Here is a 17439-nt window from a genome sequence, read left to right as displayed (position 1 = left end):
ACCCCTCCTGGCTCTTGGGCAACATTGCAGTAAGGTTACTCTGGAGAGGGTCTCCGAGAAGATACAGTGAGGCAGTTACTGCTTTGATGTCTTCGGAAGCCGAATGCCACAATAGCGATTTATCTATTGGCAAAGTTTGGGTCTCTCATCACTCACCACTTGCGTCGTCAGCGCCCTGTGGCCAGTTTTTTGTTCGCAAAGCAAATGGATGTTAAACGCAAGCAACCTACTTCCTCAGCTTTGCTAACTTTGCTAGCTTAGCAACAACGGATCGTCACGAGTCTAGTCGCATGCGCACGTTAGTTACTTGAAGTCATTCTCCCCTGCCACATGCCCACTCTTGTCATCCGATCCAGCTTTTCCATGGCATGGAACTTCCCTGTGGGACACTGGGGACGGTTTGTATAATGAGATGAGTCGAAGCAATCGAGCCTTCGTTCCTTTTGACAGGCACGGAAAGTAATGGTCTGGACGACAAGAAAAGGTTGAGTTCCAGAAAAGCGGGTGATTTCTATGGTGTTTCATCAGAGTATCGATTTGTCTTTTGTTTGTTTCAAGAGCGTCGGCACCAGAAATAGCCAGGCGGGAGGAGAACCGCTCGCCTACAAGTCCTGGTCATTAACGCATGACACATATACGCTTGATCGCTCGATATCGAGATTGAAACAATATACCTTGCTCATATCTACCTGATCTAGTGCAGTTGTATGCGTATGCTTAAAATCAATTTGTGTCCGCGACATAGCCGAGCATGACCCGCTTTCTACACCAGAAGTGCAATTATAGACAAGACAAGAAGCGATATGATATTTCGCACATAATATACGAGTAGATTGTTCGAGCATTGTATCTTACATTTCTCAGGAGTTTATTATTAAGTCATGCAATTAGAGTAGCGGACCAATAGAGTATCACGTATGACATATCCCCTGAGGAAGTCCAACCCCGACCTCTATAATCTCAAAGACGAATTTACCAGCAAAATGTACATATACCCTTAGATGCTTTATCCAGGCTGCTTTAAATTTGCTACTGATCCAATTAATACAACACTCACCCCCTCATCGTGACTCTTCTCGAGTGGACAGATTCAATCTTGAAGTAGAGAGCAACGATAACAACCTCCTGATGCATCACCATCATGAAAATCACGACTTCATGGTCATAAACACCAAGGTAACAAGCAAAAAAAACATACAACAGCAGGTATTCGCTGGTCGTCACCGACCCAACTACTAATCCGCCCCTTGTAGGCTTGACTATGGGAGAGCGGACGGGATCCCGTATTTTACTGCAGGTATGGTCGTATGTGCTAACAAAGCGTCTTCGGTAGGCTGATGAAGAAGGGGAAGTTGCCTTATTCAAGAGATTAACAATATATGCAGATTAGGATTACGAAAGAGCCAGTTGTATTATAGCAACTCGACTCTGAAACGACTGGTAGATCCTGGAGGTCACCGTGTATACCGGCCCGCAATGATGACAGGATACCCTCTTGAAACCTAACCACTTCTTAAACTGCTGAGAGATGATTCAATCACCATTGTTACCGCTCTCAGATACACCCCAATCGCACGCCACCGTCCAAACTTGTCCATCCAACACAATATCCCATACAGGCTGTCCCACATCAACAACACTCCCAAGCGTCACCGGCATCCTCTGGCCAAGGCCTGTTAAACTACCTTCGCCTGCAAGCAGGTATCTACCCTCTCCAGATGTGCCGGTCCGCGCTTTGACTAGGTACATTCGGCGGCCTGGTCGAATTTCCTCTATAATCACTTTCTTGGTCAGAGTTGTCGCTGGTGCCGTACCTTCCCAGCCCTTGACTTCAGAGAGCCAGCCTTGGAGTTCAGCAGCTAATCCACCAGCTACGTATTTTGCTCCTCGACGCTGGGGGGAGAACGCTGCGGGTAGGCCATCCACTGCGGGATCGAGGTCGACAGGCTTGAAGCGTGGTGGCGCATGAAAGGTTGGCTGCTGAAGAGGTTTTAACTCATTGTTGAGGTTGATAACATCTTGGATACTCTGTGTAAACTCTTCTGATGGCATAAGGCCACTTTCGTAAGCCTCTTCTGGGGATTCACTGCCCTGGTCACGTTGCTCCTCTGGTGTGCTAGATTCTCGCCGAGGTGAACTCGATACCCTTCGCCGTTTCGGTTCCCGCTCTTCCAATGAGGGATAGTCGTATTGCGAAAGTGTAGAATTAGACATCTCAAGGTCCAGAGAGTCTTGAAGAACAGCATCTGGTTCGTTATCTGAAATGGCTATGCTGCCACCTTGTGATGCAGTGGCATCAGACTCGATTTCGATGGAGTCATGGATTGGGTCATGCTGTCTGAGCTGAACTTGGGGTTCATCGCTCTCTGGAAGAGTTTCTTGTGAATTATCTCCTACTTCTTCAACGTCTTCAATATCTATGCCGGTTCTTGCCTGTGTTGGCCTCGGAACAGATGAGGAGGCAAATCGAGGAGTTGACTGGAAACGCGGTAACGTCGCAGGAGTTTGCGACGACTGCGTGCCCCGTTTTGGCAAAAGAAACCTTTTGGGCGTAGGTGTCTGGTATTTATTAGGTCGAAACGTAAGCTCTGGATTGATGAAATCTTACACTTGGAGGGGGGCTCATGGTATAGCGTGAATGCGCATGACCGCTATACAACGCAACACACTTGCCATGGAGATATCACTTATTTAGGATACCTTGCCGTCTCAAGTCAGTATGAGTCCTTAGTCACCTAGAATCAATAATGATTGTTACTGTGTCAATGGCGAAATGCTGTGAAATATCGCTGAGGATGAAGATGTGACGTTCATAACGAGGTTCAACGGTAAAAGCTCGGGCCAAAGACTACGCCATCAAACACTCTGATGAACCAACTCCAGCACTGAATACCCGCGTACCTTAGACATCTAGATCAAGCAAGGTAAGGTAGTTCTTAGCTCTTGACGGGGAATGATGAGAACGGGCACCACAAGGCACGTCACATTATCACAAGCAAAAACACGATTCGTGGCTGGCTAGTTGTTGGTCCGCCTTGCTACTTGATTACCTCTACTGAAAGAACACTTGATTCACACGTTAGAACTGACGTTCTTTGATCTTTTGTTTGATATATGTCAAAATTAGGCACTCCAAACTCCTGACACCCAAATGCGCATCTCTCAAGCAACCCTTATATCTAATACACGATACAATAGGGTCCGTTGGAGTAATCGCATACATGCGGCACTAACCACCATTAAAAGGACACGACAGGTCCAAGGACGAGAAGCAATGATATCCAGTGATATAGCATGTCTCGTTACGCTGCCCATGAAGCAAGTCTTTGCTAAGGCGAGAGTAAAAACTCAACCATAAGCTAACTCGAAGGTCGTTTCATGATTATCACTGGTTGGCTCCGTATTCTTGACTTGGTGAAGCATGATTGGGGGTAAGCATGGCCGTCCGTGCTTCTCTTCCCACTGCGGGCCACCGATGCCTGTATCATGCCAGCCCATCCAGTTGTTGTATAACCGGTTGGGGGGTATCGCCCGGTAGTACCAAGTTGAACCAATATATCTCCGCTCTCGTCCCCAGCCCATAGGGCTTCCGCGGCCGCCACATTCTCCATTCTCACCAGGGTTGAACCACTTGTTGAGAAATTTACCCTTCCAGTCACGGTCCATGAAAACCGGATGAGGAGCATAGACTGCCTTGAGGCCGTGTAGGAGAGCGACTGTTTGTGGTGTCATCTCGGAGGCGACATGGTTACCACGAAGATTCTCAACGTGCATGATGTTCAGTAGCTTCTTCGACACTCGAGACTGAGTGACGATTGTGGTTCGCCTGGGAATATCTTGCGACTTGTGAGTTGAGTCATTGTAGCCCCAAACTTGATTGGCAATGACCCAGTTGCTATTAATGGGGTTGAACATGGGAGAGACGGTGACAACATCAGCCTCTTCACCAACACCCCATTCGTAGTTGTCCTGACTGGGACTCGAAACAGGAGGCTTGGGCCCAATGGGGTTGATGAACGGGAATTCAGGGGCGCCCCAAATAGTATTATCGCCGTACCTTTTCTCAATGTCCTGGCGAAACTCGTCATCATAACCTCCGTGGAATGTCGGGATGTACCATCGCTCGTTTCTCTCCCACATGCCTTTTCGAGGCTGCTTCTTGGCGAATTCTCCAAGCTTATCCAAGAGGTGGTAGTGATGACCAGTGAACCGGAAATCCATCTCCCAGTTCCAGACAAAATCAAACTGTGGGTAGTCTTGGCTAAATTTCTGAACAGAAAGCCACTGTGCAGTATGAACGTTCTTCGATTCGGGATCTGTCAGTTTTGGATAGAGCTTCCAAACGATGTCATCGTTCCAGAGAATTGTCATACTGCGGAATTCAGGGGGAACGCTCTGCGAGAGGACAGTCTGGTAGACATCGTCGTCCTCAAAGATGCGGAGGTTTGTATCCTTGACTTGCACAAGCAGAAAGACCTCGTACTGGCCGCCTGTCTTGAGAGACAGTTCAGATATTAGCGAACGAATATTCTGTTTGTCGTTTTCTGTATAGTCCTTGCCAGTGTAAGACCGAAGAAGGATAGCAGTTCGAGGCTCTGAAAAATAGCCGGTTGTTGGATTCCTGGGGCTTCTTGGGTGTTTCTGTGGACTTGCGACCTGGCTGATAGCCTGAGGGTTGGCCAGGGCAGGCTGGGCGCCTGGGTTCGTCGAGGCTGGGCTACTCTTGGGTTCTGGTTCCAGAGGAGCATCTCGCTTTGCCATTCGTGCTGGAGCGGGCTCTTGGACCTGTTGATGTTCCTCTGGTAATTGTGGACCAATGACCGTTTCGGGATACATGTTAAGGTATTCGTTGACACGCTCTCGGTTCATATCAAAACGTTGGGCATTTTTGTGGAGGCACATCCGTTGAAGGTCTCCCCAATTGACGTTATCGAAGTTGAGTGGCTGCGGTTCACCGCCAACCTTTTTGAACTGGCGATGCAGCCCATAGGGGCCAAGTCGAGTCTCACGCTCCCAGCAGAGGTTGGGATCCATATTCAAAGCATCGTAGCTACCAAATCGAGGCAGAGGCCATTCGCGAGGCCTACCTTTGAATACAAGCAGATCCTCGACGAGTTCCCCAGTTGCACCCTTGCAAGGAAAGTACTGGGCGAACCCGGCGTCTTTCCATGCGGCACTGTTGTACTTTGGGTAAGGGTCATAGCGGACTGGCTTTTCAGAGCTGTATTCGACGTCGGCATCTGGGTCAAACTTGAGATCAGCGCTGAATTCTTCGGGTCGGGCCTCTTGGTTTTCCAAATTCGCCAAGGTCTTTCCATAGATGAGATTTGAGTGAGGGAAGCTGGAAACATGTTAGTCAGTGTATATGGATTTTGGATGTCAGCAATACTCACTTAGAAGTGACAGAATAAGCGTGTCTCCATTCTTTTCTCATATCCTTCTCATGTTGGAGCTTGCCCAGATCTCCAAACCCTCTTTCCTTTCCATCGGTCTCAAATCCGGGCTCGATATCATTGGGGTCCTCGCCATCGGTGGGATCATGCCAGTCCTTGAGGTCCTGAGCTGTGAGTTCCCAGAGTTCTCGATGAATGGCACCGTATTGGTCTTCGGTATCAGGCTCTCCATTTCCAGTCACAGGTGGCGGCGGCGAAGCTGGGACATTTGGGTTGGAAGGGACCACCTGGATACTGGTGCTGGGCGCAAGCAGGAGGTAGTAGGCAGCAAGCATAGCAAAGACAATTATTATCATAGATCTGGGCCGTAGCTTGGCGCCGAATAAGCGGCGGCTTTGCGGATGCCATTTCTTCATGATGGTGGTAGATCTTGAAGTTGGCTGATGCAGGGAGCGACCAATTAGTTGTGCGGAAGAGAATCGAACTCCTGTGTCGAAGTTGAGGACGAAGAAGGTCGGACAAGATCAGAAGTACATAGCTCAATAAGCTGAGGCGCTGAGACGAGTGTTTTCGGTCGGGTCGATGCAAGGGATACAATTCATTAGGAGTAGGTAGTGTCGTCTACTGGTCGTTTGGATATCTGATCGCTCGGTCGCAAAGAAGTCCCCTTGAGGCCGATTGAAGGAGTGACGCAGCTTCTTTCAAAGATAGCCAAGAAAATCGAGAGGTCGAGAAGTGCAAACACGTGTAAATAATGCACAGATAGAAAAGAAAGCCAGGCGCAGCGATTAGGAGAATGTCGCATACGATAGAACGGAAGAAAGGGAGAAAAGGTAACCTAAGGGAGACTTCATGGAATGGGTGTGGATGACGAGGCGTTGGATTGGATTGGGCTAACGATAGCCCGTTTAGCCCGTGTACTGTAACTGGACTAAGGTTTCGATTTAGGGGTCGAGCGTAGCATGGAAGTGGCGTACCGTTGGTGTACCTACGCGCTACGGTAAGGTAGCACATGAATCCGTATAAGGTAATATTGTCAACTATTACCTATACGGATACATATGCAAGTTATCAGATTGGCAATACGTACTAGCAGATTATTAGAAGTGAATTCAAGACATTCAATATTTAAGGGGGCAAGAAGGTTTTGTCTGGTATTTTTCCTTTACTACAAGACTCATCCCCTGATTGAAGCTCTTGAATCCCTGGCAGTCAATCCATCTATCTTCATCTACACGTGGCTTCGCCTATTGATGATTGTTCAACCCTTACTCCGTTACTTGAGATTCCTATCTTTTATCAAGTCCATTGGAAACCAAGTCGTACTCCCTATTTCACTGTGACTACATATTTAAGATTCTGTCAACCTCGACAGCCTTTGATCTAATGAATCTAATTATGTCAACTTTTCTCCGTTTTGATACCCTCATGCCATAAACTCAACATGCAGATGTAGCAAAGATTGGCTCAATCATACACTTGCTGAAATGACCATCCTGTTCCGCTTCGAATACCAGTTGCAGGAAATTGTTATATCAGACACAGGGAGTCGAGGCCTCTACATCCACTTTGCCTGCGCCATGGGCTGCTCATCCTTACCCACCTATAACTCTTCCCCGTAGAAGCTCCGTTGAAACAGTCACAAGTAATAAGCCTGAGCAAAACTCGGCTGATTCCAAACTCCTGGCTGAGTATGGCGGTATGGTCAACATTGTGATATGCTCTTGAACAGAGCTAATATAACATCAAATACGTGATGTCTTGCGTCCTTTCCTCATGTCACTACCTAAGTTAGTGTATACATGATGGTGGGTGCTGCCTTTGTGGCCTGATGGGATACTATGTATAGACAACTGCCACGCAAGAGGGTTTTGCCGATTCGACATTACTCGGCTCTCAAATCTTCTAATCTGAGCCCACGAAACCCGAAAAAGCGCCTTCTGAAGACACAAATGCGATGTGGTGTCCCATCAAAGAGACCCACTCAAGGACCAAATGCCACCAGACTCTACTTCCAATACTCGCAATGATGAACTTTTGAATGTGTTTCAATTATGAGTGAGCTCCTATTGAGAATCACTATGATGCTACGATGCTGAAGCCTGTAATGCTCCATCTCCAAAACCCCGTCCATCCTCCAGACTTTTCCCTGAATGGCATCAAGAACAGGAGACATAATCCCACCAGTGCCGACGTCGTTGTCTTCGAGAAGAAAGGGGGGGAAGGCTGTATGATGTTGTACAGAGTGCAGGGTGTTCTAAAACAAGGGGGTATAATAACAGTAAAGAATGCTAGCCAACTCCCGGCATCTTAACAATCAAATAACAGTATGTTGCGTTCTGTGCGCACAAGTGATATTACAAATAAGGTAATGGTCCATATATCATCGCTCAGGGTCGAGTTTTAGTCAGGTCGTTACATCATGCCAAGTCGCGTATTGCGCTTGTTCATTCGTGGTCGAGGACCAGAAGGTCCAGGGAAACCGGGTGCAAGGCGGTTCCCGGGGGGCGGCATGCCATATGGAGGTCGTGGAAGTCCCATGCCTGGACCTGTGCCCATGCCTGGTCCCATCCGCTGGGCTGGATGGCCCGGAAGACCCATCATGGGAGGTCGTGAGCCGGACGGTGATCGCCCCGGAGGCGCCTTCATAGGAGGGTAGGGCTGTTGTACTCGACGCCAGGCATCTCTTTCGCAGTATGATTTGCCGTCAACCTCAAAGTAACCATCAGAAAGAGATCGTCCACAGTCAAGACACCGGAAACATCCGATATGATATTTAATGGAAAATTCATCTTCCAGGTATTGCCCTTCAATCCCCTTCTCACAGCTTCCACAGAGACTGCCATTGAGTTTGTGATAATGGTGCTCGCAATATGGTTTGTCGTTGAGAACATAGAACTCAGCGGATGTAAATGGCTCGGAGCATGTTGTGCAGACGAAGCAAGCCTTGTGGTACTTGCCAGTCAATCTTCCATCTGCAGATGAGATGCTTTTACCTGTGATGGCTAGGCCGCAAGCTTTGCAATTTCCTCGGGATCGTACGGGATCCTGGGATCCCTTTCGAACGGGAGGCGCAGTAGGCGGAGGAAGTGTATGCGCACGCATTAATTCTGGGGCCTTGTCGTATTGAAGGTGATCCTGAGGCGAAGTTGCGTAAAGCGGTCTCGGTTGTGAATCGCTTCGCTCAAGAGGCATTTCGATTCGGCGTTCATCTTTAGTGGCAGAGCTGGGCCGTTCACCTCTGGGGGATAGTTCGAGGGGCGACTCTGCAAGAGGCGATCTTGTGCGTGAAGGGGCCCGCAAAGGGGTTCCAGCTCGATGATCCTTGGTCCCCAAAGCCTCCATTGAGCTCTCGAGGTCCTCCATCAGGCCGTCCATAGCCGAGAGATCGGATGGATCACGTCTGGGTAGAGATTTTGACTGACTAGTTTGAGAACTGCCGTAACTCTGGTGGCTGAAAGTGGAAAATCCAGAAGATGTCGAGTCTGACGGTGTGTGATAGGGGTTGTTCACACCGAATTCGGCAGCGAGATCGACGGACCCTGAATATTTGCTAGTTTTTGAGGGGTGCAGGAGACTCTTGCGCGGCGGCGGGGCTCGCGAAGTATCAGGTCCCATGGATGGCTTGGATGCATGGCCAAGGCCACCAGCTGCCTTGCGCTCAGGCTTGGTACCCGGTGCAGAAGGAGTTCGTAAGGGGGGTTCCGATCGGACACCCAGCTTGGGAAATGTGTCGGAGCGGTTCATCATTCCCAAGGGCTGAGGCTGAAGTCTCGCTTCAGCTGTCGAAGGACGACCAAACCCTTCGTAATCATCTCTTGTCGGTCTTTGAGGGGGGGCGGAGGGAATACTGCTGCTGTTATCTGTGGGTGATGCAGATCTGCGTGAATTAAAGTAATCCTTTGGCGATGCACTTAGGAAGTCATCTGACTTATCGCCGCCTTCAGTGATTTCTTTGGGAAAAGACGGCGACAGCGCCGAGGGACTGCGAATAGTATCAAATGGTCCTGGGGCGATGGTATCCATTCTCTTGAACAAAGTCGTGTTAACTCCTCCGTTGGGGCTGATAGAACGAGGCTGGAAGTCCGGCCCATGCTTCTTCTCACCAAAGCCTCCATAAGCACCAGGACGATCGACTGGGCGCGGCGATGGTAGAATCAAATCATCCTCATGTGGTGTCGGGACATCAGCAAAGAAACATTCCATTTCGTTAATTGGTGATGTGCTGCGCGGCTCACTGTTTGGTGTCAGTTGTCCCTGGCGCAGAAAAGAGTGGTCTACCATGTTGTTAGCTGAGTTTATGTGCGTTAAACAATAGGTACTTACTGGCTGCATTGACATCTAATGATGAAGGTATGCGCCCTGGTTTCTCAGGAGACGCTGGAGACGCTGGGCTATATGGTGTATACGCCTCATATCGTTCTGGTGGAGGGGAAACTTTAGGACGATTAGTTCGTTTCACTGGTTCCAAGAAACGCTCATGATATTTTCTTACGTTCAGGCGCTGCTGGTGCACAAACATGGTCCCCCATCATAGAAATTTCCACCTCCCGATTACAGGACGAGCATTTGATAGTCGGGAGGAACATGGATTCTCGTGGGATCGCCATGATGGCGGTGTGAGCTGATGTGCTGCTCGGGGCTTTGGGGGGAACCGGATTCGAGCTTATTATGTGCCGCCTTTAAATGTAATTGAGTCGTCGCCGCGGTTTCTCTTCAAATGCCTGAAAGCGCCTTCAACAAATGACGTATGAGGGTTAATCGTGTGCGTTGTCGCGGTGGTTTCACTGGCGGTGCTTTATGTGAGACCTTTTACATTCGTACCCCAGGCCCGTTCTGCGACCGGTGTCCCTGGGGTTGGTGAAGTGGATTGAGGATGCCAAATATCGGTGCGATTGCACTTGTTGATCGCATAAAGGCTGTCGTACTGTCCAGAGAGGCCTTTCCTTTCTTCCCTAGTGGCAAAATCGTGGAGAACGATAGTCGCAATGTTTTTATCTTCGTCTGGCTGAGTTGATTAGGAAGTAAATTGGTGTCCAATTAGTTGCTAAAGATGTGAGAGAAATGGAGAGTATGAGCCACTTCTCGGTCGATCGTGCAATGAAGATCTAAAGTCAAAGAATAGATTTGAGATTCGATGGCAGTGGAAGAGAATCAGATTCAAGAATCGAAACACGACACTAAAACACCTGTGACGTGAAAGGATAGAAAGAGGATCAGCTGTCGACTTTCAAGAAAGGGACGATGCATATGGTGTCTCGAATGTGGAGGAAGAGTGGGCGGGTTGATGCTAAAGGAGACCCTTGGCCAAACTAAAGGCCTTTGAGGTGCAGGCTTATCCTGGAGCCCGACCCTGGTTGGCGTTGGTGCTGGTGCCCTTGTTCATTAACAAGTCAATAAGTTACGCTCGCCGAGACACCCTGTCAGCCTGTCTCCTGTCCTTTTAGCCCCCCCTGGTTGGTGAAGGACGGTTCGCAAACTGACGGGTTTGCGGTGTGTGCGGTGTGGAATTTGCAACACGGGCACTACGGAGCCTTGTATTTTGTGCTGAAGACAACGAGAGCAACGACCTTTTTGACTTTATTATAGAGAAGCGTTCACTTCTATATTAGTAGGTTGCTTGTAAATTGTTGTCGAAATGGCCCAGCACTCTGGATGTTGACAAGTGGCTTGGTACGGATAGGTACCTACAGACGGATCCTCCGTCACTGCTTTAACTTAAACAGACTTTCTTCTCGTATCGTCTTAGTTAGACTAGATCATTGGGGACTCCATTGACTCCAGTCTCCAATAACACGGTAGACGACATTCCAGTAAACTTTCCGGAACTAAATGCTTCCTTGGAGCTTCTGGGCCCAAGACAGCGTGCACCCTCCCCCCCCAAGAGGGGCCAAAAGGGCGATGAGACATGAATCACGGAAAATGAATTCAATTATCGATCTGGAGGGAGGGCCGAAAGACTGGTAGGGACACCGATGAAGTCCAAATCCATGGATCCCTCAAAAAGGGTTTGCTGTCTCGCTTGTTAATTAATCAATGTTGCATCCCTCTTTGTGAAAATGGGGGAACAAGGGCAACAAGTCTTTGTTCGGTTAGGATCATCCGCCGCTTGTTTGCATGCATGAGATGAGTCTGGAGGATGATAATCTAAAGCGGAAGAGTCCCTCTTGTAGATTTTAGCCCGCAATTGGCTCCTCAACACCAGCAATGATTGCATCCATCTTATTCCTCTGTTTGCGTCACGTCCGTCTCCTGCATGCGTCAAGCTCAGTGGCCAGCAGTCCGATGCTCTAATAAACTCATCGAAATGAACAACGCAGCAATCGAAAGCGGAGGGCCAAAGAAACGAGCCAGACTGAGCCCCGGCCTCAGCCGAATCAGTCATGGGATAAACGCCACAGAAAGTTCTCTGTAACCTGGTCATTGATATCAATATCCACTGTTGCCCATGGATAAGGTCAAGAAGATCCACTGAAAACCGTCGACAACTCGGGTACCTTGCAGGCAGCTTTGTCCAATGAAGGGGCTTATCTAGTAAACTAGTCTCGTTTTAGACAGATGTCCACCGAAAGGGGATATGTCTCATTTAATGTTTCTTTATTACTCGCCGTGTGGTGTGAGAGCTCCGCCTGTCGCTATCGTGAATCCAACTCTGGCAATATAACCACTGCTACGTAATTATCCGTCTCTGCAAATCATTGTGTTCTCTGACGGTATTGCTTCTGCATGACCACTCCTCGCCAAGTTTTCTACGGAGTTTGAGACATGCTTATATGAAGTACTCCTTAAACATGGTCTAGTTATCACGTATAGTTCGTGTTTAACACAGCTGGATTATGGGTGCAACCTGCAAGTATTGGATTGAATCAATACGACCACATCCAATGATAATTGTGTACTCTATTGGCTCCTCTAATGTGACTGGAGGGTTGACCTGAATGATTACCTGCACTCGTTCGGTGGGTAATAAGCAATGGGTGGGTGAATCGTGGTTGATCTTCACACCATACACCAAATACAGCAGGTATATCTCGTGTTTAAATGACCCTGTTGATGCAGATGATGGATCAATGCAAGTGCACCCGTTTGCTTTGTGAGGTACTGACTACCTGCGTACTACGGGCATGGTCTACTATACAACCCTTCTTATGACTACCTATCTATTTGCAGAAGAGAAACCAGGCTACAAGCGATGATCCACTGTCTCAGGTCTCTGATCGGGAGATCAAGAATCCGCTACGACATTAATAGACCATGACTACGGACTGTAATCAATCCGACAGCCAAGCATTGGCCTAATTTTCAATAGATCGTTGGCTGGGGCGCCACAATTTGAAATTTACAGTGTCGTCAGACCAGAAGATTTGCAAAACTGCGGCCACGATCGTTTACGGATATTGTCCATCGATTAACATGCTTGCGGGCTTGATGAGCTGCCCCTGGTGATGCAGGGGGCTTGGTGATTTTCTAACACATTAAAGACGCCTTGTTGTTAATGAATACTTTGCTGTCAACCTTATCAAGGGCGTGGGGGGATTATCCCGCAACACGAATGCCTCTCGATCAATTGATTCCATCAACCAATATGGGCTTCGTAGCTGGTGGTATTGTAAGAATTTCATTCAGTCTGTCAGGGTCTTCAAATGTAATGTGCCAAGTCGACACGAGCCTCCGAAATCACCTTACCAGTTCCGTATCAAACATTTAATGGCTTCAAGTTCAGGATACTTTAGCTTGGACTAGCTAGTCATGAGCTGGAGATTTACCCTGGCCCGTCTGCCTATAAGGTTGGCTTTGGCACGTCATTCAGGACTCTCCAAGGGCAATCATTTGGCATTATGACATGGCTGAGACCGGAGTAGTCTCTGAGGCGTGATCGTCGATCGGCAATCGTGGCCACTCTCGGGCACATGGGTCTGTCAAAGCAGAAATGCGTCAACAAGTCATCAACTATAGCAACGATTTCTGGACCCTGAATTTGAATCAAGTCTGCAAATATTGTGGTATATGGCCAACACATAGACGAAAACTTGGCATATCTTGTTTATTTCGAAATCACTGCTGAGACGACAGTCTGGGGACGGAGAAAGCTATTCTTTCCTTCGGGTTCCAGATATGGGAAGCCAGAGTTCGGAATGTGCTATAGTCAGTAGTATGTAGCTACTATGGTCATGGGACCCGACGTTCAAGAGGTCTGGCTGTCTGTCCTCGAGTGTCACTTCGAATGGCTGGAGTATCTGACTCCCACTTTTTCTTCACGTCTTCATCTGATGCTCCCACAAGGCGACTTGACCCAAATATACTTGTACCAGCTTCTCCCGCATTAGACGGTGAGGGAACGGTATTGTAGAGGCCAGGGTCCTCTGACGATCTCAACACCATACAGAAGCCATGTGGGTATTCGGCTCGGCATTGTATCTTTCTGCTGCACTTCCTGGTTACACATGTGAATGGAGCTACTTCTCAACCAGCCGACGCGAAGAACAATTGCTTCGACATATACGGAGTACAATTTAAGAAGATTGCGGCCCTTGTCAGAGAGCTATGTCATGCCATGACGATATCCAGTGCCTTCATCCCTCTCTCTAGCCGCTGAAGGCTCCGGGGCGTCGTGGCTTTGGGCTAACGTCGGTTGATCGAGGCTGATCAACGACAAGCAGCGGCGGGAGATAACGAGTGACTCTGGATACCTACCTAGTCAATGCAAGTCCACGTTGAGATAAGAATGCACGCAACATGCTACGAGCAATCGGAATCATCATCCAAAAATCCCTCTGTCTTCTGCTTATTTTTACCCTGGAGATGATGTTTGATTAATAGAAGTCAATTTCGAACGCACTTGCCAAATAGTTCTCTCCGTTCGTGGAACAGACGTTAACAGTCTTGTGGTTGGAGACTATTGAAATCTTTTCTCAACTTCAGAAATATCTAGAACCGCTTATCGCGACACCACAGATACTCGTCGATAGTCATAACAACAAGTCATCGACGGCTAATAAAGCCTGTAATTTAGTAATACACAAGACCTTTTACCCGTTCAAGCTTGACCCTGTGCTCTTGACTTTGCTACGGAAGACCCAACAACATTAGGACAAACCTGTATGATCACCGAAGGTCCCGGGTAGAGCCAATCAAGTTGGACGATGTCGACAGTATCGGATGAGACAATTTATTATGCTTAGAGACAGGCCCACCGCTTCTGTCCCGCACGGGTTAAGAAAGGTCAAGTCAAGTTGTCGAATGCTGAGAGAGATGCACAGCGTCAGGGGCTCAAGCCAATGGTTCGGGCGGGAGAGGAAGGATTACAAGACAGGGTTAAGCTGCACGAGCAGGGACAGTTGTTTGCGAAAGTGCTTTCGCCAAACCAAGCATATTCAACAAATATCAACAACTAATACAACATGCTTACTCCGTACTCTCATATTGACCAGAGGGAAAGGAAAGAAAACTCTTGATAGATCGGGGTCAACCGTGCACCCATAAGTTCTTATTTGAAGCTGTCTCCGCCAACTCAACCCAACTCCATGGATGAAAATCGTGGGAGAAATGGGGGAAAATCTGGAGGATGGAGACGCTATCCATACCTCTCCTCGGTTCTGGGAATCCAATGGATGTGTGCTAGCATCAGGTGTCCACAGACATGCATGGAAAACATACAGTAGCTTACAGTAGCTCAACATCAATACACGCGCTGTTCCGAGCTCTCCGCGTCCCCAGCCGCTAGAATATTGTTACTCCACTATTGGCTCCTTGTAAACCTCACCGCCCGAACGTCCACGACAGCCAAGCGAGGGAAAAGTGGCAGTACAGTGAGGTACGTCTCCCGGAGTCTGCCATATTTGAACCCTCCCCATCCCCGAACGACACTCCGTTTCTCTCTCTTTTCCTTCACCAACAAACTTTGTCAACTTACAATCAGCTAAACAACATATCCAAACTCTTTTAAAACACATACTTTCTATCAAACTCTCTCTCTCCTGACATCTATCTACCCCGCTACCCCGCCATCAACAATCCCCCTCCAAATAATCTTATCATAAAGACCAAGGCCTTGACCCTTGGTCACTACAGTCGTCAAGACGTTTTCCAATCTCCTTAACTCGTAAGTCATATAATGGAATCCAAGAAAGACAATGACAGATGCTAACCTTGCAAAAGGACGCACCACCCGTTCGCAGGAGCCCGCTGCTCAGCCGATTCCGGAGGCTCAGCGGACTCGACCTTTGAACAGTAAAGGTCACGTTTCAAACAGAACCCGTCCAATCTTAATCAATTCGCAAATTTCCACGTAAAGCCACCTTTTATCATCATGGCTCCTCACGCGGAAGTAGGCACGGGCTCCTCGAACGGGGCGGTCTACAACGGCCGAGGTTCTTCAGCTACTCAGGACCTCTTCACCGTCAACTCCCCCAACGTCACCTACACTGATGCGGAAATTCGTTCCCGATACACCTACCGCACTACCAAGGTTGACGTTGATGCTAATGGCAAGTATGTTGCCACCCCAAATGAGACTCTCTATGACTTCAAGGTCGACCGTAAGATCCCCAAGGTCGGCATGATGTTGGTTGGCCTCGGAGGCAACAACGGCACTACTGTCACCGCTGGTATCCTCGCCAATCGCCGCCAGCTCGCCTGGGATACCAAGGAGGGTCCACGCGAGTCCAACTACTACGGCTCTGTTGTTATGGGCTCTACCCTCAAGCTCGGCCATGATGCCAAGACCCACCAGGAGATCAACATTCCCTTCCATAACATTCTCCCTATGGTTCACCCCAACGACCTTGTCATCGGTGGCTGGGATATTAGCAAGATGAACCTGGCTCAGGCCATGGATCGTGCTCAGGTCCTCGAGCCTACCCTCAAGGCGCAGGTCAAGAAGGAGATGGCTGAGATGGTTCCCCTTCCCTCCATCTATTACCCAGACTTCATTGCTGCCAATCAGGAGGACCGTGCTGATAACGTTCTCGAGGGCTCCAAGGCTTGCTGGGCTCACGTTGAGAAGATCCGCCAGGACATCCGTGACTTTAAGGCCAAGAACGGCCTTGATAAGGTCATCATCATGTGGACTGCCAATACTGAGCGATATGCCGACCTGATTGAGGGCGTCAACGACACTGCAGACAACCTTCTCAAGGCCATTGAGCAGGGCCACGAGGAGGTCTCCCCCTCAACTGTCTTTGCCGTTGCCTGTATTCTTGAGAACGCTCCTTTCATCAACGGCTCCCCACAGAACACCTTTGTCCCCGGCGCTATCGAGCTCGCCGAGAAGCACAATGCCTTCATTGGTGGTGATGATTTCAAGTCTGGCCAGACCAAGATGAAATCTGCCCTGGTTGATTTCCTCATCAACGCTGGTATTAAACTGACATCTATTGCCAGCTACAACCATCTTGGCAACAACGATGGCAAGAACTTAAGCTCCCAGAAGCAGTTCCGCTCCAAGGAAATTTCCAAGTCCAACGTTGTTGATGACATGGTCGAGGCCAACCACGTTCTGTACAAGAAGGGCGAGCATCCTGACCACTGCGTTGTGATCAAGTATATGCCCGCTGTTGCCGACAACAAGCGTGCTCTTGACGAATACTATGCCGAGATTTTCATGGGCGGTCATCAGACCATTTCGTAAGTTGATGTCAAGGTTTTGAATACAATAGACTGCGACTGACCATTCTCAGGCTCTTCAACATCTGCGAGGACTCCCTTCTGGCCTCTCCTTTGATCATTGACTTGGTCATCATTGCCGAGATGATGTCTCGTATCCAGTGGAAGGCTGTATCTTCTGATGGTACTGCTACTACCGAATACAAGAGCTTCCACAGCGTCCTTAGCGTCCTTAGCTACATGCTGAAGGCTCCTCTCACCCCTCCTGGCACTCCCGTTGTCAATGCACTGGCTAAGCAGCGCGCTGCTCTGACCAACATTTTCCGTGCTTGCGTTGGCCTCGAGCCGGAATCTGACATGACTCTTGAGCACAAGCTCTTCTAGTCATAATGCATATGTTACATGCTCTTGTCATTGATTGACTTAGAGGGAGGATATTTAT

General features: G+C 48.7%; 4 protein-coding genes across 4 annotated transcripts; 1 reads left to right on the top strand and 3 right to left on the bottom strand.

Annotated features, from left to right (window-relative positions):
- Positions 1-1533: 1533 nt before the first annotated feature.
- J7337_005575 (uncharacterized protein) lies at positions 1534-2626 on the bottom strand (the record flags this gene model as incomplete). Its single annotated transcript, XM_044823250.1, has 2 exons — positions 1534-2559; positions 2609-2626. The coding sequence occupies 2 exons, from the start codon at positions 2624-2626 to the stop codon at positions 1534-1536; spliced, it is 1044 nt and encodes a 347-aa protein (XP_044681741.1).
- Positions 2627-3348: 722 nt separating this feature from the next.
- Positions 3349-5809, bottom strand: J7337_005574 (uncharacterized protein; the record flags this gene model as incomplete). Its single annotated transcript, XM_044823249.1, has 2 exons — positions 3349-5341; positions 5394-5809. The coding sequence occupies 2 exons, from the start codon at positions 5807-5809 to the stop codon at positions 3349-3351; spliced, it is 2409 nt and encodes an 802-aa protein (XP_044681740.1).
- A 1999-nt stretch (positions 5810-7808) lies between these two features.
- On the bottom strand, positions 7809-10003 carry J7337_005573 (uncharacterized protein; the record flags this gene model as incomplete). Its single annotated transcript, XM_044823248.1, has 3 exons — positions 7809-9670; positions 9720-9815; positions 9889-10003. 3 exons carry the CDS (start codon positions 10001-10003, stop codon positions 7809-7811), a joined length of 2073 nt encoding a protein of 690 aa, XP_044681739.1.
- Positions 10004-15702: 5699 nt separating this feature from the next.
- On the top strand, positions 15703-17381 carry INO1 (Myo-inositol-1-phosphate synthase; the record flags this gene model as incomplete). Its single annotated transcript, XM_044823247.1, has 2 exons — positions 15703-17018; positions 17072-17381. 2 exons carry the CDS (start codon positions 15703-15705, stop codon positions 17379-17381), a joined length of 1626 nt encoding a protein of 541 aa, XP_044681738.1.
- Positions 17382-17439: the final 58 nt, after the last annotated feature.

Source organism: Fusarium musae, chromosome 4, assembly GCF_019915245.1.
Source record: "Fusarium musae strain F31 chromosome 4, whole genome shotgun sequence".
NCBI lineage: Eukaryota > Fungi > Ascomycota > Sordariomycetes > Hypocreales > Nectriaceae > Fusarium > Fusarium musae.
The sequence above is the reverse complement of the archived record's forward strand: the minus strand, read 5'-3'. Positions and strand labels throughout refer to the sequence as shown.